Source organism: Anabrus simplex, chromosome 6, assembly GCF_040414725.1.
Source record: "Anabrus simplex isolate iqAnaSimp1 chromosome 6, ASM4041472v1, whole genome shotgun sequence".
Taxonomy (NCBI): Eukaryota; Metazoa; Arthropoda; class Insecta; order Orthoptera; family Tettigoniidae; genus Anabrus; species Anabrus simplex.
In genome coordinates this window covers 203,208,455-203,232,243 of record NC_090270.1, presented here as the reverse complement: position 1 = coordinate 203,232,243, position 23,789 = coordinate 203,208,455, and the positions used below count along the sequence as shown (strand labels likewise).

Below are 23,789 nucleotides of genomic sequence, written 5' to 3'. Positions count from 1 at the left end.
TTGATGGGACTGAAATTTCTGAACAGTTGATATGGGAAATAGTTTCTTAGAGGAACGGATAATGTGGGATTTTTACAGCGTGATTTAATTAGGATGCTAGCAGGACCATGTAATTTGAATGGATTGTACGGGAAAAAGTAGTTTCCGGGAACGTATAATCGAGGTTCTACTGTATTTGAAAAATAGAGTTATAATTATCGTCGAGCATAGACAGTCGTATGCAACATGCCTATAATGGTAATTAAGACATTCGTATGGAAATTATAAGACTCGCTTTGCTCATTTTATAACATACTTGTGTCTTAATTATTGTCATTATAGGGTTGTTGCATAATGTACTATTCTGCTTGCTTATAAAATACATTTCAATATTTTAACCAATGGTTTCATTTTCACTAGGCACAGTAGAAAACTGCACATAATGTGCAGAAATTTGTGCATTAATTACTGTAAATTATCACAAGTACACTGTACTTTACATTAAAGACATTGAAAAACAACTTCTTAATGAGTTGATGACAAGAGGAAAAAAGATGCTTAAGATACTATGGAGAATGTCTACTTCACCTACTTGAGACACTTGGCCTAGGATTCTTTAAGGGAACTGGCAAATGATACCACTTCCCGACAGTTGGAGCACTGCACGAAGCCGAACAATGTGCCCTGCACATACAAAGTGTTTCCAAAAGCCAAGGAAGTAAAATAATACATCTGAGAAACAAAATGATTACAGTAGATGAATGTGACAGAACAGAGTTTTTAAACGTAGGGGAAGATCATAATATGAGCAAATTGGAGGAAATATTCATTTATAGGAAAAGGAATAAGGGATTGGAATATAGTATCTTAGCACCTTCTTTTCCTCTTGCCATCAGCCCGTTAAGAAGTTATTTTGAAATATTACACCTAATGTACAGTATCATGTTCAGGAACTTATAATCATACAGTGCAGTTCATTTCTGCCGTCCAAGCACAAATTATTCTATTTTGCTAACACTACTATTTCAGCTACTAAGTGGCACATTACATCATCATATTTTTGGGTGCAACAAAGTCTTGTAATACAATTAAGAGATAGCAAAACAACTTCTTAACAAGCCAATAACAAGAGGAAAAGAAGATGCTAAGATACTGTGGAAATTGTCTACTTCACCTACTTGAACCATTAAGCCTAAAACTCTTTAAAGGAACTGGAAATTGATATCACTTAGACCACTGCATGAAGCTAAACAACGTGCCCTAGGCATGGAAAATATTTTCAAAAGCCAGGGTAATAAAAGAACACATTTGAGAAATAAAATGATGACAGAAGAGCAAGATAGAATAGTGTTTAAAATTAGGAAAGTTTATAATATGGAAATAAAGTTGTAATTCAATAGGACAATTTTTTTTTTTTTTTTTGCTAGTGGCTTTACGTCGCACCGACACAGATAGGTCTTATGGCGACAATGGGATAGGAAAGGCCTAGGAGTTGGAAGGAAGCGGCCGTGGCCTTAATTAAGGTACAGCCCCAGCATTTGCCAGATGTGAAAATGGGAAACCACGGAAAACCATCTTCAGGACTGCCAACAGTGGGATTCGAACCCACTATCTCCCAGATGCAAGCTAACAGCCGCACGCCTCTGACCGCACGGCCAACTCGCCCAGTACAGGACAAATCAGGGCAAATATTTCTTTATTGGAAGAGGAAATAAGTATTGTACTTACCAAGGGAGGTGTTCTATAAATTTCAAACTTCTTTGGAATCATTTAAGAAAAGACAAGGTAAACAATTGATAGGAAATATGCCACGTGGGTTACAGCCCTGAATACAGATCAGTGGTGAATGAATGGAAAGAAAGGAAAAGGAGCTCTACGCAAGGAGAAAAGAATACTTAAACCATATACTCCAGGATAATTTTTGTGAAAGATTTTCTTGGTGGCTGTTTAATATTACACTAACACAGGCAAGTTTCCAATAATGCTAGGACAGAAAGGAGCTAGGACTAGAAAGGTTTTTATTACAGCATTTGCTTGGTATGAAAAAATGAAAAACACAGAAAAACATTTTCATGGCTCTCAACATTGGAGTTCACGCTATTTCCTGAATATAAGCTTATAGTTATTCTATGGGAGAAATGGAAATCTCATGAAAGGAAAGCTTGCTGGTTTTGAAAGAATCAACCCTGAGTTCCTCAAACACACTGGTCCTGGAAGTACGATCCTCAACAATCTTGAAAATGTATATCTCAAAAGTTCTTTTAAAGCAAGCTTAAGTTGCTGCCATCCAACAACCTGCTAAAGATACCACCAAGTATTTTCCCCGAGTACTAAAATAAAGTGTTCCTTGAAGGACCACTGTTATTCATGACAATCACTTCAAATGACAACCACATGTTACACTCAATCACATACTCACCTTCAAACCATGTCTAAATACACACCAATGATCAATGTCAGACTTTATTTAATAACTAGGAGTAGATATGCATATTCTGCACTTTGCATCACTAGTCTTAATGTCCTAAGCACCTGAATATTGTGTACCTGTGTGGTTTGACAGAGCATACATATACCAAAATTTCTATGGAAGATTCTTTTGCTAGCTGTTTAATGTCATGCTAACACAGAATGTCTTCAGCAATGTAATGTGGTTTCAACCATGCAACTGTTAGCTTGCATTCAGGAAATGGCAAGCTCGAACCCCCACTACTGGCAGCACTGAAGATGGTTTCCCATTTTACATCCAGCAAATGCTGGAGCTGAACCTTAATTTAGGTCACAGTTGCTTCCATCCAAGTCCTAGCCCTGCTTTGTATCACTCTCCCCACAAGAGCTGTCTGATTTGATGCAACATAAAACCAATAGCATCATATGAATGAATATGCTGATCCGTATTGAAAAGCAATTACAAGTAGAAAAGGCAACTGCCGAAATGGTTCCATCTATTCAATACATTTATTATGTAAGAACTGCATTAATTCACCAACTACATATGTGAAGCTCCACAATCACGGGTGAGTCTCAAACATTCTTTCACTTTATTTCCTTTTTTCTCTTTTCATCTTTGTAATTCTATGCTCTCATTTTTCAGACATAACCTAAAACCACGATCTGTTTTGAAGGCAAAACATCACTTGACACAGTATCTCCGCAAGAATGTTCCCATTGGACTGCTACAGGGTTCTATTCTATTTATTTTAATGTAACTCATATTTCAATGTTTCAAGATGAACCATCCATGTGCCATTATCTTAATCCTATACTTGAAAGTGCCAAGAAGCACAACTTTTAATATTTTGATATAAGTGAGACAAACGTTTTACTCTGTTTGAATAACATGAATATGTTTAAAGATTCAACGTTTGTTATGTGAACCTGTACCTTATATCTATGAATGTCAATTTTTAAATAGGTTTCATCTCAATATTCTTATATAAGTTAATCTCTGATAATACACTCCAATATTGTTATTTGTTCAATGAAAACTTTAAGAGGTATAACTTCAACATTCGCTAAGATTAGGTAAAGAAGTAATAAAATGTACCTATGATAACGACATTTACAGATGTTGAAAAATAGAAAAGCAGCTGGAATTGATAAGATTTCTGGGGATATACTAAGGACAATGGGTTGGGATATAGTACCATATCTGAAGTACTTATTTGATTTTTGTTTGCATGAAGTACCTATACCAAATGAATGAAGAGTTGTTACAGTAGCCCCTGTGTATAAAGGAAAGGGTGATAGAGACAGAAAGCTGAAAATTACAGGCCAGTCAGTTTGATGTACATTGCATGTAAGCTTTGGGAAAGCTTTCTTTTCTTCTGATTATATTAGACATGTTCGCAAAATTATTAACTGGTTCGATAGAAGGCAGTTCGGGTTTAGGAAAGGTTATTCCATTGAAGCTCAACTTGTAGGAGTCCAGCAAGATTAATAGGAGATATCTTGGATTCAGGAGGTCAAATGGACTTTATCGTGATTGACCTGTCTAAGGCATTTGATAGGGAGGATCATTGGACAAAAGAGAAAATGTTGCAAAGTCTGGGCTGGGAAGACTTGGGAGAAAGGAGGCGAGCTGCTCGACTAAGTGGTATGTATATCACAAATATTACAACAATATTTATTGAACCACCTATTCAATATTCAATAAATATTGTTGTAATATTTGAATCACCTATTCAATATTCAATAAATATTGTTGTAATATTTGTGACATATGTCATCTTGAATACGGAACAAAATGAGAATAATTACTTGTAAGTGGTATGTTCCTAGCTGTCAGTGGAATGACATTAGTAGACGAATAAGTTTGAGTGGTGTCTTTAAAAGTTAAAGTTGGAATGCAAGAGGACAAATTGGGGCAAATATTTGTTTATAGGAATGGGAGTTAGGGATTGGAATAACTCACCGAGGTAGATGTCCAATAAATTTCCAATTAGTTTGCAATCATTTAAGAAAAGGCTAGGAAAACAACAGATAGGGAATCTACCACCTGGGCGACTGCCCTGAATGCAGATCAGTAGTGACTTACTGACTGATGATCTTGTCGCTCTATTGACCAACATGAACGTTCATTAAGACATATATTATGTGAATTTACACTACAAGTACAGGAGTGTTTTTCTTTAATGTTTCTATACAAACAATATTCTTTATATGTTTGATGATGCACTTTAATATTGTTAAATTCAGTGTGTATACACCCATTTTAGCAATGGTTTTATGACTTGTCTATTTATCACTTTTGGCTGAGGTTTGTCTCTAGAGACTGAAATTAGTCCCAAAAACTGAATGCCATTCTTACATAAAAAATGTATTGAAGGAACCACTTGAGCAGTTGCCTTTTCTACTTGAAAACAACAGCATTTTTAACACATTGATGACAGGCTATGTAATTAACACAGTTCTGTATTGGTGTGATTATGTAAATTAACATTTTCACACGGTGCTTCATTCTTGTGTAATTTTCTCATCTCTGCCGTTCATTAATCGAACTACTACATGTTACTTACAAACTAAAGTCTTTGTTGATAGGAACAGAGATACTGAACGTATATTCTTTCTTTGACAATGATTTCGGTACAAGAAGTGAGGTTTCATAACACTAAGTATTGTGTGACATGTTGTACAGTCAGGTGTCTGCATGGCGCGCCTTAGCAAACATGGATTTTGTGTGCAGTGGTAATACCACTCCATCCTTGCGCTTCTTGTGTACATACCTCACAATTTCATCTTTGACTTCCTTAAAACGGCCTTGTTGCCGGCCACTGAATGCATTTTTTTGTACAGTACGGTATTGTGCCATTTCACTGTTACCCAAAGATACAACTGGAACAAAAATGGAGTCTAAATTGTCAAAACGACGATATTTAAACGTCAGACACTATTATAAGCTGAGATAGTAATATTTTCGTCAAGCGCTCGGCGAAAGAACAAAACATAAAAGGCAGTGAAAAAAGAACGAAGTAAGAAGATTGTTACGAGCTATTATTAAGAAAGAAAAATTAGAAAAGAAAATTTCACTCATTCACTCAACTTGCTTATGAGAAGAACGATATAGTCGGTTACCAGAAGGAGGATATCAGCCCATCGGAATTCCATTCTGAAGACAGGCGGAAGACTATTTATGGCTATACTCTACTGTACAGTATTAGTGGGATAAATTATTTCACTCCGCGAAATTAAATTACTTTTAAAAATATAGAAGATTCCACGGTGATACGTCACACTACATTCCTTAGACGACGTATTAGCCGATACTCCCAATTTAAAGCGGCTAAAGGATTATACCTTCGGCAAGAAAATTGAGAAAGAAAATATATAAAACACAATTTTCACATTTTGAGTGGAATAATTACCTTCACTTATCCCAGACTGTTAAATATTTCTGACATCAACTCTTCCAAGAACGACGTTTATTCATCATAGGCAAATAGTAACAGAACATAGCTATAAGATGACGACATTGACTGAAATGATGTATTATTCTGTTCCAATTGCTCAAGCCATTACCATGTTGCTCTAAGAAGGAAGGCGAGACTGCCCAGATGAACGCACCGTAGGATGACGTCAGCCCATGATGACCAGTAACCAGATGAGACGGTCCCGAATGTTCCCAAACACCTAAGGGAAATGAAAGGAGCTATGTCCACATGTCCAATCGCCCGGACATGAGTTGACTACAGGAGTTGCTGAACAAAGAGTTCAATGTACAAGTAAGAAATTATTCATTTTTCTTTTTATTAAAATGCTATTCTAGTTAATGCAAGTGCGATAATTAAATACGAGTAGTTGGTTACCAAAGTTAGGTTAAAGGATGTTAGGTATTCTTCAAACCTTAAACGTCAAATCCATATGTAGGGAACAGTCATCCAGTGATAATAAAGCCTTCGTTCGTAATGCTGTCAATATAATGTGAAAGGAGGCTAATTTTTAATGTATTGGTGAGTTTCATACGACGTTGAAATAGAAGTTAGGCATATGTGAGAACTTATGTGACTGAATAATTGTAGGAAGGAGATTGTATGTATGAAGTGCTTACTATATATAAGAATGTGGTAATATCTTTTGGAATTATGAAAGGATTAAAGCTATGACAGAGTAGATAAGTTCACGAACCATGAAAAAGATAAGAAATACGTCGAGTTAGAATATGATAAGGCATATACAGTGAAGTGAAATGTGATATTTACTTGAAATGTGAAATGATGATTGTTTAATGTGAGTAATGATATGAAATATGGTAATTAATATTGGTGGTAGTTGTTCTTCGCGAATGTAGTCATGGTTGTGTTGTTGTGGACAATGTTCCAAGTTACGTATTTTTGAAGTGATTAGTGAATTTATTTTGTCTTCATTCAATTATTTATTCATGAGTAAGCCAAGAGTAGGATAGAATGCGATCACAATGCTGCCTGTATGTTGACATTTATATTAAAAATCACCAAATGATTCAAAAAGAGGATGAATTTAAATTAGCTAACACCCGTGTATATCTTCTAATTATAAGATTTTTTTCATGTGTTAGGCAGACTTGGAAGTTAATTCTAAGGCATTACCTAGTATCACTGGTGACTGAACTGCACAAATAAGAGTTATCAATTTGAGATAGAGTCTTCGCACAAGGTAGACCACATGATTATCGTATATTTTAATGGAATTATGATTACATACACTTGGTAATACAGTGTAATAGCATGGATATGCACTTTTAATTTATGAATAATCTCGAGTTAAAAGAGTAATTTACCTAATATTCTAAATGTGATGTTTGATCACTCTTTTTGGGAGTATACATTAATTTAAAGGGGACTTATCGATGTTTATGCAACAGGATGCGTCAAGAAACATGAACATTATTTGAAATACAACATCAGTCAAATATTATAAATACTATGCAGATATTTTCCCAGGTTAATTTGATTGTGTATTTAGACACAAAGAATTAGAATCAAGAGAAGTTATTGCAATTCCGTAAATTAACGTAAATAAGACGAGAGAAAACAGAACATTTGAATTTAATTTTGTGAGATTTCATGTAGGAAAGATGTGATTCCAATTTTTTTAAGAGGGTTACTGCCAAATATGAACCAGCGTCTACATTTTCTAGAACGACCCTCAATCTACGACACTGTACATATTATGTTGTGATGTAAACTTTATTTTTCTTCATTAGATGCATCTAATATTTTACTTATCCAATATTTTAATCATTTAGTATTTTAATTATCTGATATGTTAATTGCTTAATATTGTCATTACCCAATATTTCTTTATCCGATACCATCATTTAATTTAGTTTCTTTCCTTCTCAAATAGATATTTTCCAGACAAGTAGTTCTTCGAATGAGATCTTCTAAGATCGTGATTATTTATTTTTCAAGCATCCTAACTGGACATTTCGTTTCTTTCAAGAACCTTAACTCAATGTTACCAGAAATGAAATTTAGGTAAAGGCATAGCCCAACACTCATTACTTTTATTCCAAAAGGAGAAATTATAATATTCTTTCTGTGGAATGAACTGAGTTTATAATAAATTTAATATGTTAAAATATCCACCTTTCTTTTAATGGCTTTTTAGAGTAGTTACCGGTACTTAGTTGTAAGTACTTATTTTTTTTTTTTGGCGATCTGGTAAACCATAGGGAATTCTAGCTAATATGCGAGTAGGAGACGTCCTTCTACGTGAGTTAGATATTTCCTCGAACATAATTCGGTGTTCTTTCTTCTCAATAGGAACTCATAGCCCGTAAATGACAAATAGTGACAATTATTATTTAATTTGAGCTAGTCTGGATCTTGTGCGTCCTTACCTGGACGCGGGAACGGCGCAGTATGATATCTTTGTCTTTACGCCAACGCTGAACATTGGCTTTCATTATGCTGTATTTTCTTACAGCTGCACGACGCCCACGTCTTTAGTATCTTTAGTATACATCGCTAGCCCAGGCAGCAGGTTGTACAGTGCCTCTGTGTAACTGGTACTAGGAAAATAGTGAATACAGAATTACATTCTACTAACCTCTAAAAAAAAAAGTTTTTCAAATCCACAGAATGGCAGCAAAACATTTTTTTGTACAGTACAATTTTTAAGCTACCTTTATCTTCACGATAATGCCTTATACTGGCTTTAGTTAGGCCTATGCCGTATTTTCTTCTGGCTGCACAATTATTATTCATTTCCGAGTGTTTAACAGCCATTAACTTAAAACTGGCATCATAATATCAATGAGAATCCGTTGAAAATTTGCCGGCAATACCTGTTCCACGTATCTTTACAATATGACAATCCATCACAAAAATATTCCCGCTGTCTATAAAAGTTACTTTTACTAAGCGTCAGGTACAGTAGACACGTTATAACTCTGGTACTGAGTAGCCTTGGCCTTTCTAAGAATTCGAAGGCTGGCATGTTTTAATTCCATTCTGCAGGTCTGAGAAACATTTTTTAATAGAGGATAATGGAATGACATTCTCTCTTCACTATTTCCCAAGATCCAGTGACGTTACACATAGACACTGTACAACCGGTCGCCGCGACTAGCGATGTATGACAAAGAGGCGTCGTTTATTGTCAACGAGTTTTGAGAAACAGCATGGTTATTGCAGTATTTGCCAGTGGTGTTCATTACTGTCAGGCTGCGAATGCAAAATGACCCTTGATTTTTCACATGAGATTCTGAGAAAAAACATCGCCTTGGATTCGCAGAAATACGGTATCACTCCAGAGACTTCTGTGGCAAACATTTCAGGTTTCTTCTTAAAATGGCGTCACATAACGTAACCGTATATGTGTCATGAAAACATATTTCAAACACATGTAGAGAAAATGATAACCTTCTCGCTAAAAATTTACGAGACTAGCCTTTCCGACATTTAACTAGACGCAAGAAAATGTAAACTATCCTCTGAAATCAGTGATGTACTCTGCCATATCTTCAGGTGTATGACATTCTTACTTAATTTCAGTATATAACATTAAGTGAAGAGATCGTTTACTTCAGCCTTTATTTTTAACGAGATAACAAATGCTATCGACCACGTTATTTGCGCATTTATTACGAAAATGTGTTATCCTCTTCCATTTCGAATTTTGTTTAGAGAACAGCAGTCGACGGGTATTACTAATCAACTCCAACATCGCCTTCGAATGTTGACGAGAAAGCTCGCAAATGCACATAGCAAGAAAACTATACCGTACTGAAGATGATTGATCACATTTTGTGGCAAATGTTTCAGTTTCCTTATTCAAACAGCGTCACCTATCCTAACTTAACTGTACTATACATATGATGAAAACTTACTTCAAGCGCCAGTAGAGAAATTATAACCTTCTTGCTATAAATTTACACGATAATAGCCTTTCCGTAATTTAACGGACACGAGAAAACATAAACTAACCTCCGTAATCAATGACGCACTCTACCATATCTTGAAGTGTATCCCATTCTTACTTAACTGCAGCATTTAGCATTAAAATTAAGCGATCGTTTATTCAGCTTTTATCTTTAACGAGTGAACAACTGTTATCGAACACGCTATTTGCGCATTTATAACGAAAACATCTTCTCTTTCTTTTTCATTCTACTTTACGGAACTGCAGTCGACGGGAATTACTAATTGACTCTGACATTGCTTTCGAATGTCGTCGAGAGAGCTTGCTAGTGGACGTAGCGAGGAAACGATACCGAAGATGATCGATCACATGCAGCATTATGACTGGGTGCATAAATATCGGTAACGGACTATTTCGTGCACGCTTAATCGCTCGTAATAACGGATGTGTCAGTGATAGGGCTCTGACTGTAACCAAAGGATAATACACAGTTTAATATAGGAATTTTGAAGGGGCGGGCTAAAACTGTCATTATAATGGGGTTCTCTTTATATACCATACTCGCTATAGCGAACTTCTACTGTATAAGCTATAAATTTCATTTTTGGTCCATATTGAAGTGCAAGTACCTGATGATTGGTGTAAAGGTGTAATAATACCAGTATTTAAGAAAGGTGACAGGAAGGTATTGAAATTACCAATGAATTACACTGTTGTCATAAGTAGCCAAAATATTGGCGAGAATAACAGAAAGGAGGACAAGAGGAAGGGCGGAAAGAAACTTAGAAGAAGAGCAGTATGGATTTCACCAGGGCAGGTCAATGATATACCCTATATTTACTATGCGATTACTGATGGAAAAGATCTGGTGATGGTATTCCTTGATCTAGAAAAGGCATACAATAGTGTTAATAGAGAAAAGGTGTGGGAAACCCTGGAAAGAATAGAATGTGGAAGACAATCAAGGGGACTACGGAAAGCAATGTACATTACATGTAATAAATATCATTTTTGGTCCGTATTGATGATGTAGATTGAAATAATAACATTAAGTTATTTATTAGACCACCTAATCAATACAAAATCGTCTTGGATGATTTACATAAATTTGTTAGCTAACAAATTTATGTAAATCATCCAAGACGATTTTGTATTGATTAGGTGGTCTAATAAATAACTTAATGTTATTATTTCAAGCAATGTACAGTCGAACCTGCCCTAACGGATACCCTTATTCAGCGGACACCTCCCTATACGGACAATTTTCCTCGGAACCGATTTTATTTTACATAAGACAAGTGTTAAATTGGCCTTATTTATGTGGACACCTCGAACTCCGGACAACGGACATCGCCATTCGTCCCGTCCACTTGACTTAAGCGGACACTTTACACGTTGCAGGACAATTTATTACGCTGGACCACATGTCATCCTTTCTTTTAAAACCATTCTTCAGACATAAGGAAATCCCTTTTGAATGTTTGTACTATTTCGAGTGCAAGGGGAGAAAGTACATCGGAATGCAGTTCTACCTAGTGGTGTATAGGCCTATTCCGAGAATTCTAATTGCCCAAAAATGCTGCCAGAGACTGTTGACTCACAAGTTACCTCGGGATTTACTTTCCTTCTTGCATCATTCTATTCATAACTCGGATTGTCGCTGATAAGGGCGAGCTCAGGTAGTCAACTTGAGAAGGAAAAGACAGTACAGGCCCTAATTAGTGAGACAGAAATACCGTAGCATTTCAGTTGTCTGTTAAACATGAGTAACAGGGGATTACTTCACAAAACCGTAATGTTTGTAAATGATGTAAAATCAGTTATAATAACTCTCTATGAAATACTAACACAGAAATGATTTAGAATAATAAAAATAAAGATATGTGTGCTTATATTTAAGGTGGATATTCTTTGCCGTTAAAATGTTCAATTATTTTTACAAACTTGTTTTAGCGGACACCTCTCGTAACGGACATTTTTCCTCGGAACCGACGGTGTCCGCAGAAGGGAGGTTCGACTGTATAAGAATTGCTCCAGCTGTGTCCAGACTCAAGTGGAGAGAACACATTAGTTTAGAAACCAAATTGGAGGAGAAAAAGAAGGAATCATTAGTATCAGGGGACAAAACCTTGAGGTTGTTGAATACTTCAATGTATTTGGGAAGTGAAATAATGACAAAATGCAAGGAGATCAGCAGAAGGGTACAAGCGGGAAATACGTTCTACCAGAATGTAAGAAACCTGGTAAGGAACAGAGTTGTTTCTATGAAATGTAAAGAGATAATGTAAAAGATGTACTATACCCATGTATTAACGTATGCATCAGAGACTTGGACTTTGACAGTAAGAAATGACAGTAACATTCTGGCCAGTGAGATGAATTTCTCGAGGAGTATGGTACGGAAGACAAGGAGAGAAGAATAAGAAATGTTGAGGTCAGAAAAGAGATAGGGATAGAAAAACTGAGTGATAGGATGGAGAAGAATAAATTGAGATTGTTTGGACATGTTATGAGGATGGAGGACGGAAGGATGCCGAAACAAGTGCTGGAGGTTAAGATAGAAGGAAAAAGGGCACGAGGGAGGCCCAGAGCAAGATGGAGGGACTCTGTCAAGAACAGTATAAGAAAAAGAAGACTGGACTAAAATACAATTACTGAAGAGAAATGGCGGAAGGAGAGGCAAAGTGCCATCAACACCCTGACCTGGAAGAAACTGGACAAGGGGAAATGAAAATGATGATCTTGAGAGAGTAGCCAGACTTGACATGCATGTGAAAAATCAATATGCATGATTTTTTTACAGCCTAGACACTTGAATTTGAGTTCACTAGCCATGACGATGACTTTTATTTGTGTACGCCATATTTGGTCATGGAGATAATTACTCCTTGCCTCAGAGACAAAGATCAGTACACAACACAAGTGTATGAGTTTCTGTGTCCAGTGTGATGACTGCATACTATGTGTTGATATGTACTGTGGTGATGACGACGATTAGGGTGAAACCTGGTTGAATAGCATGAAGGGGCAGCTCAAAGGTTAACAACCCCATTTGAGGGACGAATGATCATACACATTGTCATACTCCATATGAGCACTGAGGAGAGCTCAGAACTGAATCAGACTTTTGGCATGCAACCTAGTGATTACAAATTGTAAACAACCAACTCTCCTACACTGCTGACCAAGATGATGACAACTTCTTACATTAACAGGAGTTGAACAAGTCAAACATGGTCAGATGACAAAAACTTGATGCCTTAATGATCGGGGCCACCACTCTAAATACAACTTCACATGCATTCCATACAGTCATATAGGCTACTGTATCAGTTGTCAAGAGGCTATGAAGCTGCTTAATTTCAATGTTGATTATGATGTTTTTTTAAGAACTATGAGTATTGGTTTATTAATGAACAACACAGGCGATTAGCCCCAATACATGTTCACAATAAAGCATAATATTAACTAGCTACTACTACTACTGTCCGGCCATGTCATCACCCTTGGTGAGAGAAAGGCCACCCTCCCGTCGATGATATGGCCGGCCCTCTCCCTGGGGTCTAACTATGGACCCCCATAATCCTCACAGGTGACAATGTGATTCCCTCTCACCAATCCAATGCGGCCCATCCACTTCGCTGGCGCCGCTCCCTTCTCCTATTCCTCTATTCCCATCTTATCTTCTTAACTCTAATCTGCGTGGGCCCCTCCCACCCCCTTCTTCATTTGGAATGGGCCCACCCCCACTCCGTCTTTATACATGACTAGGGAGAGAAAACCACATGCCATCCTGCACTCCTTTGGGCGCACCATGGAGTCCATCAGATGCTCCGGAAACGTGCCTTCAAATATAGGTCACCACGGCAGCCATCCTTTTTTCCCCATGGCACGTCCATGCTTCCCTTCTAAAAAATACTCAATTCCTAAGCCACTCTACACTATCACGTCATATAAATAATTATTTGAATAAATAAATAAATAACTAAATATAAAATACCCCCTACCCACATATAAAATAATAATAGTGATGTCAATAATAATAATAATAATAATAATAATAATAATAATAATAATAATAATAATAATAATAATAATAATAATAATAATAATAATAATAATAATAATAATAATAATAATCATAATAATAAAGTAATAATAATATTAATAATCAACTGGCCAACGGTAGATTCCCTCTATGAACCGTTTGCCTTACTTGCAGTAAATAATAAACTTAAAATATAAGAACTATGAGTACAACTTGCTTCAAAGAAAGTACAAAAAGGTGTCAATATCACAACAATCATAATATTTATAGTCATAGTAGTAGAACAATATCACCTAATAAAATATGTTATGCACGCAGTGAAACCTCGATTATCCGTTACTGGAATCTATGTTTTCCCGGATTATTAGTTCAAATTACGTGGTCCCAGGAGCATCCTAATTAAATCACATTGTGAAAATCCTGCACCATCAATTCCTTTCCCGGATCAACCGTCCAGAAATTTCAGTCCCATCAATGCTAAATCCTCGATCAAGCCTTTTCCAAGAAACTGTATCTCACGAAAGGACTTCCACAGCATACCTACAACAGATCTTGGCGTTAATGCCCCGTCATTTCGATAATTAGAGCAAGTAATGTACTGGAAAAACAATCGGCGGTGAACTTGCATAAGGGACCATCTCAGCAATGTATTCGGGCAATACTGAACTGTTTAGAGAAATGTCGGAAATAATAAAGCAGAGTGGCCATGACAATTGGAAGGAGACAGAGCGCATTTTGACATGAAGACTGAACAAGTTTTGTTAAATGTTCGTACTTGTAAAACGTCCACAATATGTCCAGGGTTAGATGTTAATATTTTTTACTTTTTTCGACTGTATCATCGAACAGGTTTTCGGCACTTCCCTCAGGGCACTGTATAGTATCTGGGCTTTCAGGCAGGAATCGTAAATGCTCCTTGTTAACACAAATCTAGTATTTTAATATTCTCGTATACGATTAAGTTATCGAGACCAGAACAGATGTTGCACCTTACATACCATACGTAAAGCCATAGGAGGTCTTGGGATTACCTATTACTGTTTTGATCCTAATAAGACTAGAAATTTCATGTTTGTGTGTTAAAATGTCTTAAAAACTGCAATCGTTTTTTGTTCTAAAAGTTTGCATTCCCACTCATACTAACTTATGCACAGAACGCGCTTACCAGCTGAGCTCAAGATCACGAATAACCGTAATTTCTTAAGTGTTGATATTTTTTCTCTTTCCAATTTGACTGTGATTAGTGACAGGCAGAATTTAATACACTAGTAATGCATTTGCGAACTTTAGAGAATCGATACTTACATTCAAAACCATATTGTTGAGTTCAACTTAACCTGTAAATGTCAATGTATGCCGAATTTAAGTGGCACAAGATTTCCAGAAACTGACTACGAACAGTACGCCGGTGACCAAATTACAATGGAAGATTAAGCAAAGAAGGGATTTTGCCATCTTGTTGGGTGCTTTTGTATCTAATGTGTTTATTTTATTAGATTAGAGAATTAATAATAATAATGCTATTTGTTTTACGTCCCACTAACTACTCTTTTACGGTTTTCGGAGACGCCGAGTTGCCGGAATTTAGTCCCGCAGGAGTTCTTTTACGTGCCAGTAAATCTACCGACACGAGGCTGGGGTATTTGAGCACCTTCAAATACCACCGGACTGAGAGATTAGAGAATTAAAAACTACTTGTGGTCGATTGTTGTTTGGCTTGGAGTTATTAAATTTTTCAAAGAGTTTGGCTGATGAAAGTTGCTGAACTGAAAGGCGTTCTCACGGAAAACTGAAGAAGTTTCCCCAATAAAACTGAATATAAAGTATCAAGATTTTTAACTCTCGTTCCAGTAATTAATGTTTGAAGCCGGTCCCACGGTCTAACTTGCCTGCCTTTCACCCGGAGGGTCCGGGTTCAATTCCCGGCAATGTCAGGCATTTTTACCTGGATATAAGGGCTGGTTTGAGGTCCATTCAGCCTACATGATTACCTTTAATGAAGAGCTATTTAATGGTGAGATGGCGACTGCGATCTAGAGAGCCAAGAATTACGACTGAGAGGAGGATTTGTCACACTGACCATGCGTCACCTCGTAAACTGCAGACCTTCGGGCTGAGCGGCAGTCACTTGGCAGACCAAGGCCCAATGGGGCTGTAGTTTGGTTTGGTTTAGGAGTGTTTGTAAGTTTATAATTATACATATTTAATTTTTGTGATGTTTAGTCAAATTGTTGATGCTTTTCATTCATTCCCGGATTTTCTGCTTTCCCGTGTTGTACGTTTTTTTCGTGGTCCCTCCAAAAACTGACAATCGAGGTTCCACTGTACTGAATAAAGAGTCTACTTTCAACCAGTCTTGCAACATTAAGAACTATTAATAAATAACAGAAAAAAGTAAACATCAATATTGTCATTTGTAATGCAAGAAAAGAGAAGATGACAATAATTTACAAACTTTACTTACCATTTATGTAGACCAAATTTGTCCACATCCTCTGATTTTGGAGGGAACATCAATGGTCGTAACTGAGTCTGCCATTGAGCTGGTACCTCTTCAAAGCTGTTGTAACCCTTAAGGTCACGTGAAGCAGGTGTCCAGTGTGACAGACCAGGAACACACTTCAATCCTGGGAGCATTGAAGAGGCATCTACTAACTGTACTGCACCTAAAATAGAAATTAAATTCGGAGCTCACTATCAATCCATGAATATTTTTAAACTAGCAAACACTCCAGATAAACTGGCAACAAAGAAGAACCAAGGAAAGAACTAACAAGGAGACCTTGTCAACGTGTCCTCACCAATTTGATCCAATTTCAGTTTACATACAGGCCATAGCGAGAACTTCCACCAGTTCAAATAGCAAGGCGAAACTCCAATCCAATTCCGAGAAAAAGGAATTTGAATATTTCGAGAGTGCTTCACAAGACCAGCAACCGACATATGCCTATACTGAACGAGCAGCACCATAAGCAAGCTCTCTGCTTCATAATCGAATCTTGTCTCCATCGTGCTTTTGTTTCTTGTTGTTTCTCACAGACCCACGATATTCACACACAAATTACTGCTTCTCTTGCTTTTATGATCTGTACCACCGTGGTTCACATAGCAATCTGTAGTTCCAACACACCTCTTACAATATTTGATACCACACTTGAGGTGAAAGACAACAAACATATCAATGAAAATGTCTGAAAAAGATTTTTGAATGCTTTGGTCACAATCTGTTACCCAAATATAAATATAGCTAAAATGATGGGTTTCAATGTGATACCAAACTTATTATCAGTTATAACAGTATCTACACAGTTCTTGAACCAATCAATGTTTAACAATAAGATACTCCTAGTATTTTCAATACTGTACATGATATTTGATTTCCCACAGAGAAGATGATGAGAACATGCACGTTAATCAAACAATATTGTTAAATACATATTACTGTGCATAAGTGTAACATCCTTGTAATACAAACAACATACGAATTGAACATTAAAACAAACCCCAAAAGTACGGCAGAAGCGAGATTTGATTTGTGAATCATAAGCTTGTGAAGCAGAGCGCTTACCCATTGCACTGTGCATCTGATATAGTAGTGTGTCACGTGTTAGTCACGTGAAGCACTCTCGAAATACTCAAATTCCACCTTCTTAGAATTGGATAAGAGTTAAGCCTTATAATTTGAACAAGTGAAAGGTCTTGCCATAGACTGCTCCCATACTGAAAATGGATGAAATCTGTGCAGTCATGTTGGTACAGTCACTTGTAAGTCCAAGTACAGTAATAGATAAACAGAGAAACTAGGTTGAATGTTCTGCTATGAAAGGGATGGTCTTGACATGAAGTCATTAATGTAAATTCATTATCCTAAGGTGAATTCCAGGCCCATTAGGCCACTGTGCCACTTGTAAATTGTGAATTGCTGTTCAGGGTTCAAGACCCATCTTATACGTAACTCTGAATTTGAAGGTTCTGTTCCTCTCTTGGTAATTTTGTTAAGCTTCAGCTTCTTCTTTCTTGATCTAAGTAAGGTTCTTTATTCCCTCTGCTGGAGAATTTCATTTGTAAAGGGTAGTGCCTAACCTACTAATGCCAAATATTTTGTGAATTTATAAGACCTATTGATATAGTTTCAACCCTAAGTGCAAAAAGTGAGGTCCTTTCTCTCCTGCTTGTTTATTTGCTAACATTTGGAATAATAGTTTATTTTTTTGCTACTGGCTTTACGTCGCACCGATACAGATAGATTTTATGGCGACAATGGGATAGAAAAGGGCTAGGAGCGGGAAGGAAGCGGCCGTGGCCTTAATTAAGGTACAGCCCCAGCATTTGCCTGGTGTGAAAATAGGAAACCACAGAAAACCATCTTAAGGGCTGCCAAGAGTGGGATTCAAACTCACTATCTCTCAGATGCAAGCTCACAGCTGCACGCCCCTAACCGCACGGCCAACTTGCCCAGTATCTTTTATTACCTTTTGTTAATTCTCCATCATTCTTTATCATTGTTGTTTTGTTCTCATAATAATTTTCCTTCCGAAAAGAAGGAAAGAATTTCATTAAATATAGTTGTCCAATTTTTATCTTTGGATCATGCTTTGTCCAGCTATTTACCCCTCACATTTCTTTCCTCCTCTGGACTACAGAAATTCATGTAACAGTAATAAAAGCCTAAAATGAGAGCAAATGTGGTGCAGCCTCGGAAAATATTAGGGTGCTCCCTGCAGGTAATTCACAGTTCTTCAGGTACTGGGAGAGCTGTAAGAAGTGGGTGACCGTTGTTGTTGGGTCATCAGTCCATTGACTGGTTTGATGCAGCTCTTTATGCCACTCTATCCTGTGCTAACCTTTTCATTTCTTCTAAACTATTACATCCTACATATGCTCTAATCTGCTGGTCATACTCATAACTTTGTCTACCTGTACGATTTTTACCACCTACACTTCCCTTAAAAACCAATTGAACAAGACCTGGATGTCTTAAGATGTGCCCTATCATTCTGTCTTTTCTTCTCATCAAATTTAGCCAAATCAATCTCCTCTCATCAACTCAATTCACTCTCTCTTCATTTGTGATTCGATCTATCCACCTCACCTTCAGCATTCTCCTGTAACACCACATTTCAAAAGCTTCTATTCTTTCTGAGCTAGGTATCGCACATGTTTCACTTCCATACAATTCCACGCTCCAAACAAAAGTCTTCAAAAATATCTAATTCCTATATCAATGTTCGAAGCGAGCAAATCTTTTCCTTACGAAAGGCCTTCCTTGCTTATGTTGGTCTGCATTTTATGTCCTCCTTACTTTTGCCATCGTTAGTTATTTTACTACCCAAGTAACAATATTCACCTACTTCCTTTAAGACTTTGTTTCCTAATGTAATATACCTGCATCTTCCAACTTTGTTCGACTGCACTCGATTACTTTTGTTTTGGACTTATTTATTTTCATTTTGTACTTCTTATCCAAGACAGTATCACAATATATCCAGATCGGGACAGTCAACATCCACACCCTGACAGACAAGATCGAAGAGCTGATAGAGTTCATGAGAAAAAGAGCCACAGCCATCTTTGGTCTTAGTGAAACAAAATGGAGAGGAAGAGGGGAAAGAAAAACTGTGAAGTAGAGATTAGGAGGAGGATTGCCAAGGACATCATGACTCAGTTATCTCATATATTGGAGGGAATGCACCATTTCAATCAAGCTGAAGATAAGATTAGTTCAAACTCTGGTTTTCTCTGTTTTCCTCTATGGTGCTGAAACATGGACCTTGCGAGCTCTAGATACAAAGAGGATCAACTCATCTGAAATGTGGTGCTGGAGATTGCATTCCTTGAACAGCATTTCGTACCACTAAGTCCATCCTGAAGGAGCTGAGCATCAATATCAGGTCATCATCCGTGCAACAGCAAAGAATTCTCCAATTCTTGGGTCACATCATGCGATGCAGAGAAGGGACGCATTGAAAAGCACATAATTTTACAGAAAGTGCCTGGATGAAATCCATTACACTGGGCAGATAGCATAAAATGTGCCACCTAGACATTCCTAATACAAGCAACCCGTCTGGTAGAAGACTGCAAAGGACGGAAACAGATAATAAGAAATATCCTCAAAGATCATGATCTTTTTACTGTATTTTTTATTTTTACAACTGGCTTTACGTCGCACTGACACAGATAGGTCTTATGGTGACGATGGGAGAGGAAAGGCCTAGGAGTGGGAAGGAAGCGGCCGTGGCCTTAATTCAGGTAAAGCCCCAGCATTTTCTTGGTGTGAAAATGGGAAACTATAAGAACCATCTTCAAGGCTGCCAACAGTGGGGTTCGAACCCACTAACTCCTAGATTCAAGCTCACAGCTACGCGCCCCTAACTGCACGGCCAGATCACCCGGTAAGATCACGGTCTTCATGAATGAGGAAACGAAGAGGAGGAGGAGGAGGAGGAGAAGAAGAAGAAGAAATTCTAAAGCTGTATCTGATATTATTTATAAGTAGCTGTAGTACCCGTTGTTGATGGGACAATCATATAACATGTGCAAAGTTATATGACTCCCCAGCTACTTTTTGCCAATATTCAGGCATACTGTTTTACTTGGGATGCAGCAGTATTCCCATCTATTGAAGAAGAGTGGCAGCAGAAGAGACAAATCACAACACAACAATGATCACTGTAATGTTATTGCTAATCAATTTTATCTTTCGATATTGTAGGCATTTAGTTTCCTTCTGACTCTGATATTAGGGCACCTAATGTAAATGGAGTACTTCCTTCTTTAATTGACTCCCTTTTATCTTATTCTTCAAGCGATCGTTCCTTTTTTTTTAAATTATCATCTTTACAATTTTCTTTGTTGATAGAGACTGATGACCACGCTGCTTTACACCTTAAGACAATCATGACAAAAACTATCCCCAGTTAACAAACATGACTGAACAATATTTGCATATTAGCAATGCTCAGCATTGAAATGGACTAAGCAACAAAAGTCTAAATTCATCAGTTCTAATATCACAGATGGTATGGTGAAACTGTATATGACTTAATTATTGGAAATTGTATTCTCTATAACTTACGTAGTACTTTTCGATAGGACCAATAACATAGGTATTAAAAAATTAAATTTTAGGCACTTTCCCCTAAACTATCATTTCACCCAGCATGAAAACGAATTATTTATAGCCTACGCTATAGTGCATTATTCCCTAACATTATATACTGATTTTCATTAAATTCTGTTAGTCTATTTTCTCGTGCTTCAGCATTGATATGGACCTCGCAACAAAAACAAAATTCATAAATATCTGTTATAATAGCCCGTATGGTAAAAATGTATGATGTAAATGATCGGAAATTTAATTCTATATAAGTATTATTATGCAGTATTTATTGATAGGACCACAAATGATATAGATATTAGAGAATTCAATTTTAGACCTTCCCCTAAACAAAAATTTAAATTCATGAACATCTGTTATAATAGCCAGTACGATAAAAATGTATAAGACATAAATGATTGGAAATTTAATTCCATATAACTTAGGCAGTATTTATTGATAGGACCACTAATAATACAGATAATAGGCCCGGTTTCTCCAACTCTGTTAAATTTTACTTGATGAATGTTAACTAGCAAACTGTTATTAATTTAACACTTTGGTTAAAAGTGCCCTGTTTTACAAACACATTTCCAAAATTTGTTACAAAACAATTGTTAAAGACAAATGAACAGGTTTCCATGAGATTTCTGAACGCGTTTGGCAGCGAGCGTCTTTTGTTTCGTTACATAAAGCACTCCTAGTGGTATGTAGGAATATTTTGTCACACATAGTTGACAATATTATATGTTATGGTTAGCAGAGACCAATAAAACATAAACATGTACAGTAAGAGGCAACAAAAGCGTTATGATGAATGCGGGACAAATGTTGTTATAGAGTTTAATTTGAAAGTATACCAGTGTGTTGGAAAAATGAAAGAATTAACATTAACATTAAACATATTCTTATATGAATGCAATATAAGGATCCTATGTCACCGGGAATATGTGATAGCCGATAATTGATATGCCTTGAATGATTTTTGTACATTCTTTTACTATGGGGAAATGTAATGCCTTGTTAATGCTGCAATGGCAGCAGGAATTCTTTGCAGAATTCTACACACTTGCACTCATGAACATAGTAGTCTACATGAATAGAGTCTGAAGCATATCTGATCATCATCATCATCATCATCATCGATGATCGATGTTCCGCTCCAGCAAGCCGGGTGCGGGTATTTAGGAGCCTCTTCCAGTTCGTCCTGTCCATCCACAGCTGATGTTTTACATTTTGCTGCCAATTTATACATCACGTTTTGCAAGCTCTTTGAAAATTTGCTTTTCCCAACTATTATGAGGCCTCCCTCTGGGCCTCTTACCAACAACATTCTTTTCATAGTATGCTCTTGGGGTCCTAATTGGAGTCATCCTTCTCATATGTCCATACCATCGTCATCTACTTAATTCTAAGGTTTCCAACAAGCTCCTGTCCAATCAAAGTTTTTGCCGAATACCTTCATTCCTTACTTTGTCTCTCCTTCTCTTTTGGAGACATGACTGAAGGAACTTCATTTCAGTGACCTGTAGGCGACTTTATGCAGAACTAGTCAATGTTTCTGCTTCCAGTCCGTATGTCAAAATTGGTACAAAATATGTTTTGTACAGTGTGAGCTTGCAAGTTTGGGGAAATGAGTCATCCCAAAGTAACTGATGAACAGAGTAGTTGAATTTTGATGCAGCTTGTATTCTATTGCCTATTTCTTGGTTTATGGTATTGTCAAGAAGAAGTGAAGGTCCCTAAGTATATGAAGTTATTGATAATGTCTGCTGCTTCATTTTACATTTGCAGCTGGACTGCTTCAGGATTTCGACTCATCACTAAACCAACGGTTTTAGTTCGGCTGATGATCACATCTAAGACTTGCAACTGCTGCACTGGAGACACTGATAAGGGAAACTAACCTATTTTCAATTTCTTTTAGTACCTTGTTCATTATGGCTTTGATAATTAGGTATCTTTGTAGAAAACTTTCTTCTGACAACTCTAAAAAGTTAGTTTTTCTTAGTACGGATCGTCCTTTGCCTTCTTTAGTTTATAGTCTTCATGCAACAGTAAAGTTTCAAACTTACGTCTTCTACATGCTACCAGTTTAAAATGTTAACAGCTGTTAAGAGGTTTTACACAGGGCTACTGGAATTTTAATTTAACACAATCTGTCAGAGTTAACAATTCTTGATGAGACAGCCATCTTGTTAAATTTTGTGTTAAGTCTCCTTAACAGCACTGTTAACACTTAACATTCGTTGAAGAAACTGGGCCTTAGAGAAATTAAGTTTTAGACCTTCCCCTAAACTATCATTTCACTCAGCGTGAATAAAATTATTTATAGCCTAGACTGTAGTGCCTCATTCCCTGACTTTTTCATACCAATTTTCATTAAATTCCCTTCAGCCATTTTCTCGTGATGCACATATATACCAACAGACAGACAGGGATGCCGGAAAGTTAAAAAGTGCATTTCCTTGATAATGTGGACACGACCAATAAAGAAATACCATTCTTTTTACACTTTGGACAATGTACAGACAAAACTGTTGTTTTATATATACTATATAGATGAAATATTTATACAGAATTTAGATAAAGATTATATTAGTGCATTATTTTTTTTATAACTCGGGACAGTGAGAACAGAAAGAACAAATCAATTGTAACCAGACCTAGGATGACACCGTGTCCAAATTTGAAGACCACTTTGGACAACTGGTGCTAGGCACCACTTCAATTGCATACAACCATCTCCATCTACATATACATCTACAAGGGTCACATTTTTACGTTCTAGTTCATTTCTTTCATGCTCCCTATGTGGCT

At 36.8% G+C, this 23,789-nt stretch overlaps 1 protein-coding gene across 1 annotated transcript in view; it reads right to left on the bottom strand.

Annotated features, from left to right (window-relative positions):
• Positions 1–23,789, bottom strand: part of Nsun2 (tRNA (cytosine(34)-C(5))-methyltransferase Nsun2) — a 157,588-nt gene that overhangs the window by 78,207 nt on the left and 55,592 nt on the right. The window contains exon 9 of the mRNA XM_067150154.2: positions 16,335–16,536. Coding sequence (XP_067006255.2) covers positions 16,335–16,536 — 202 coding nt within the window. The remainder of the gene's footprint in view (positions 1–16,334; positions 16,537–23,789) is intronic.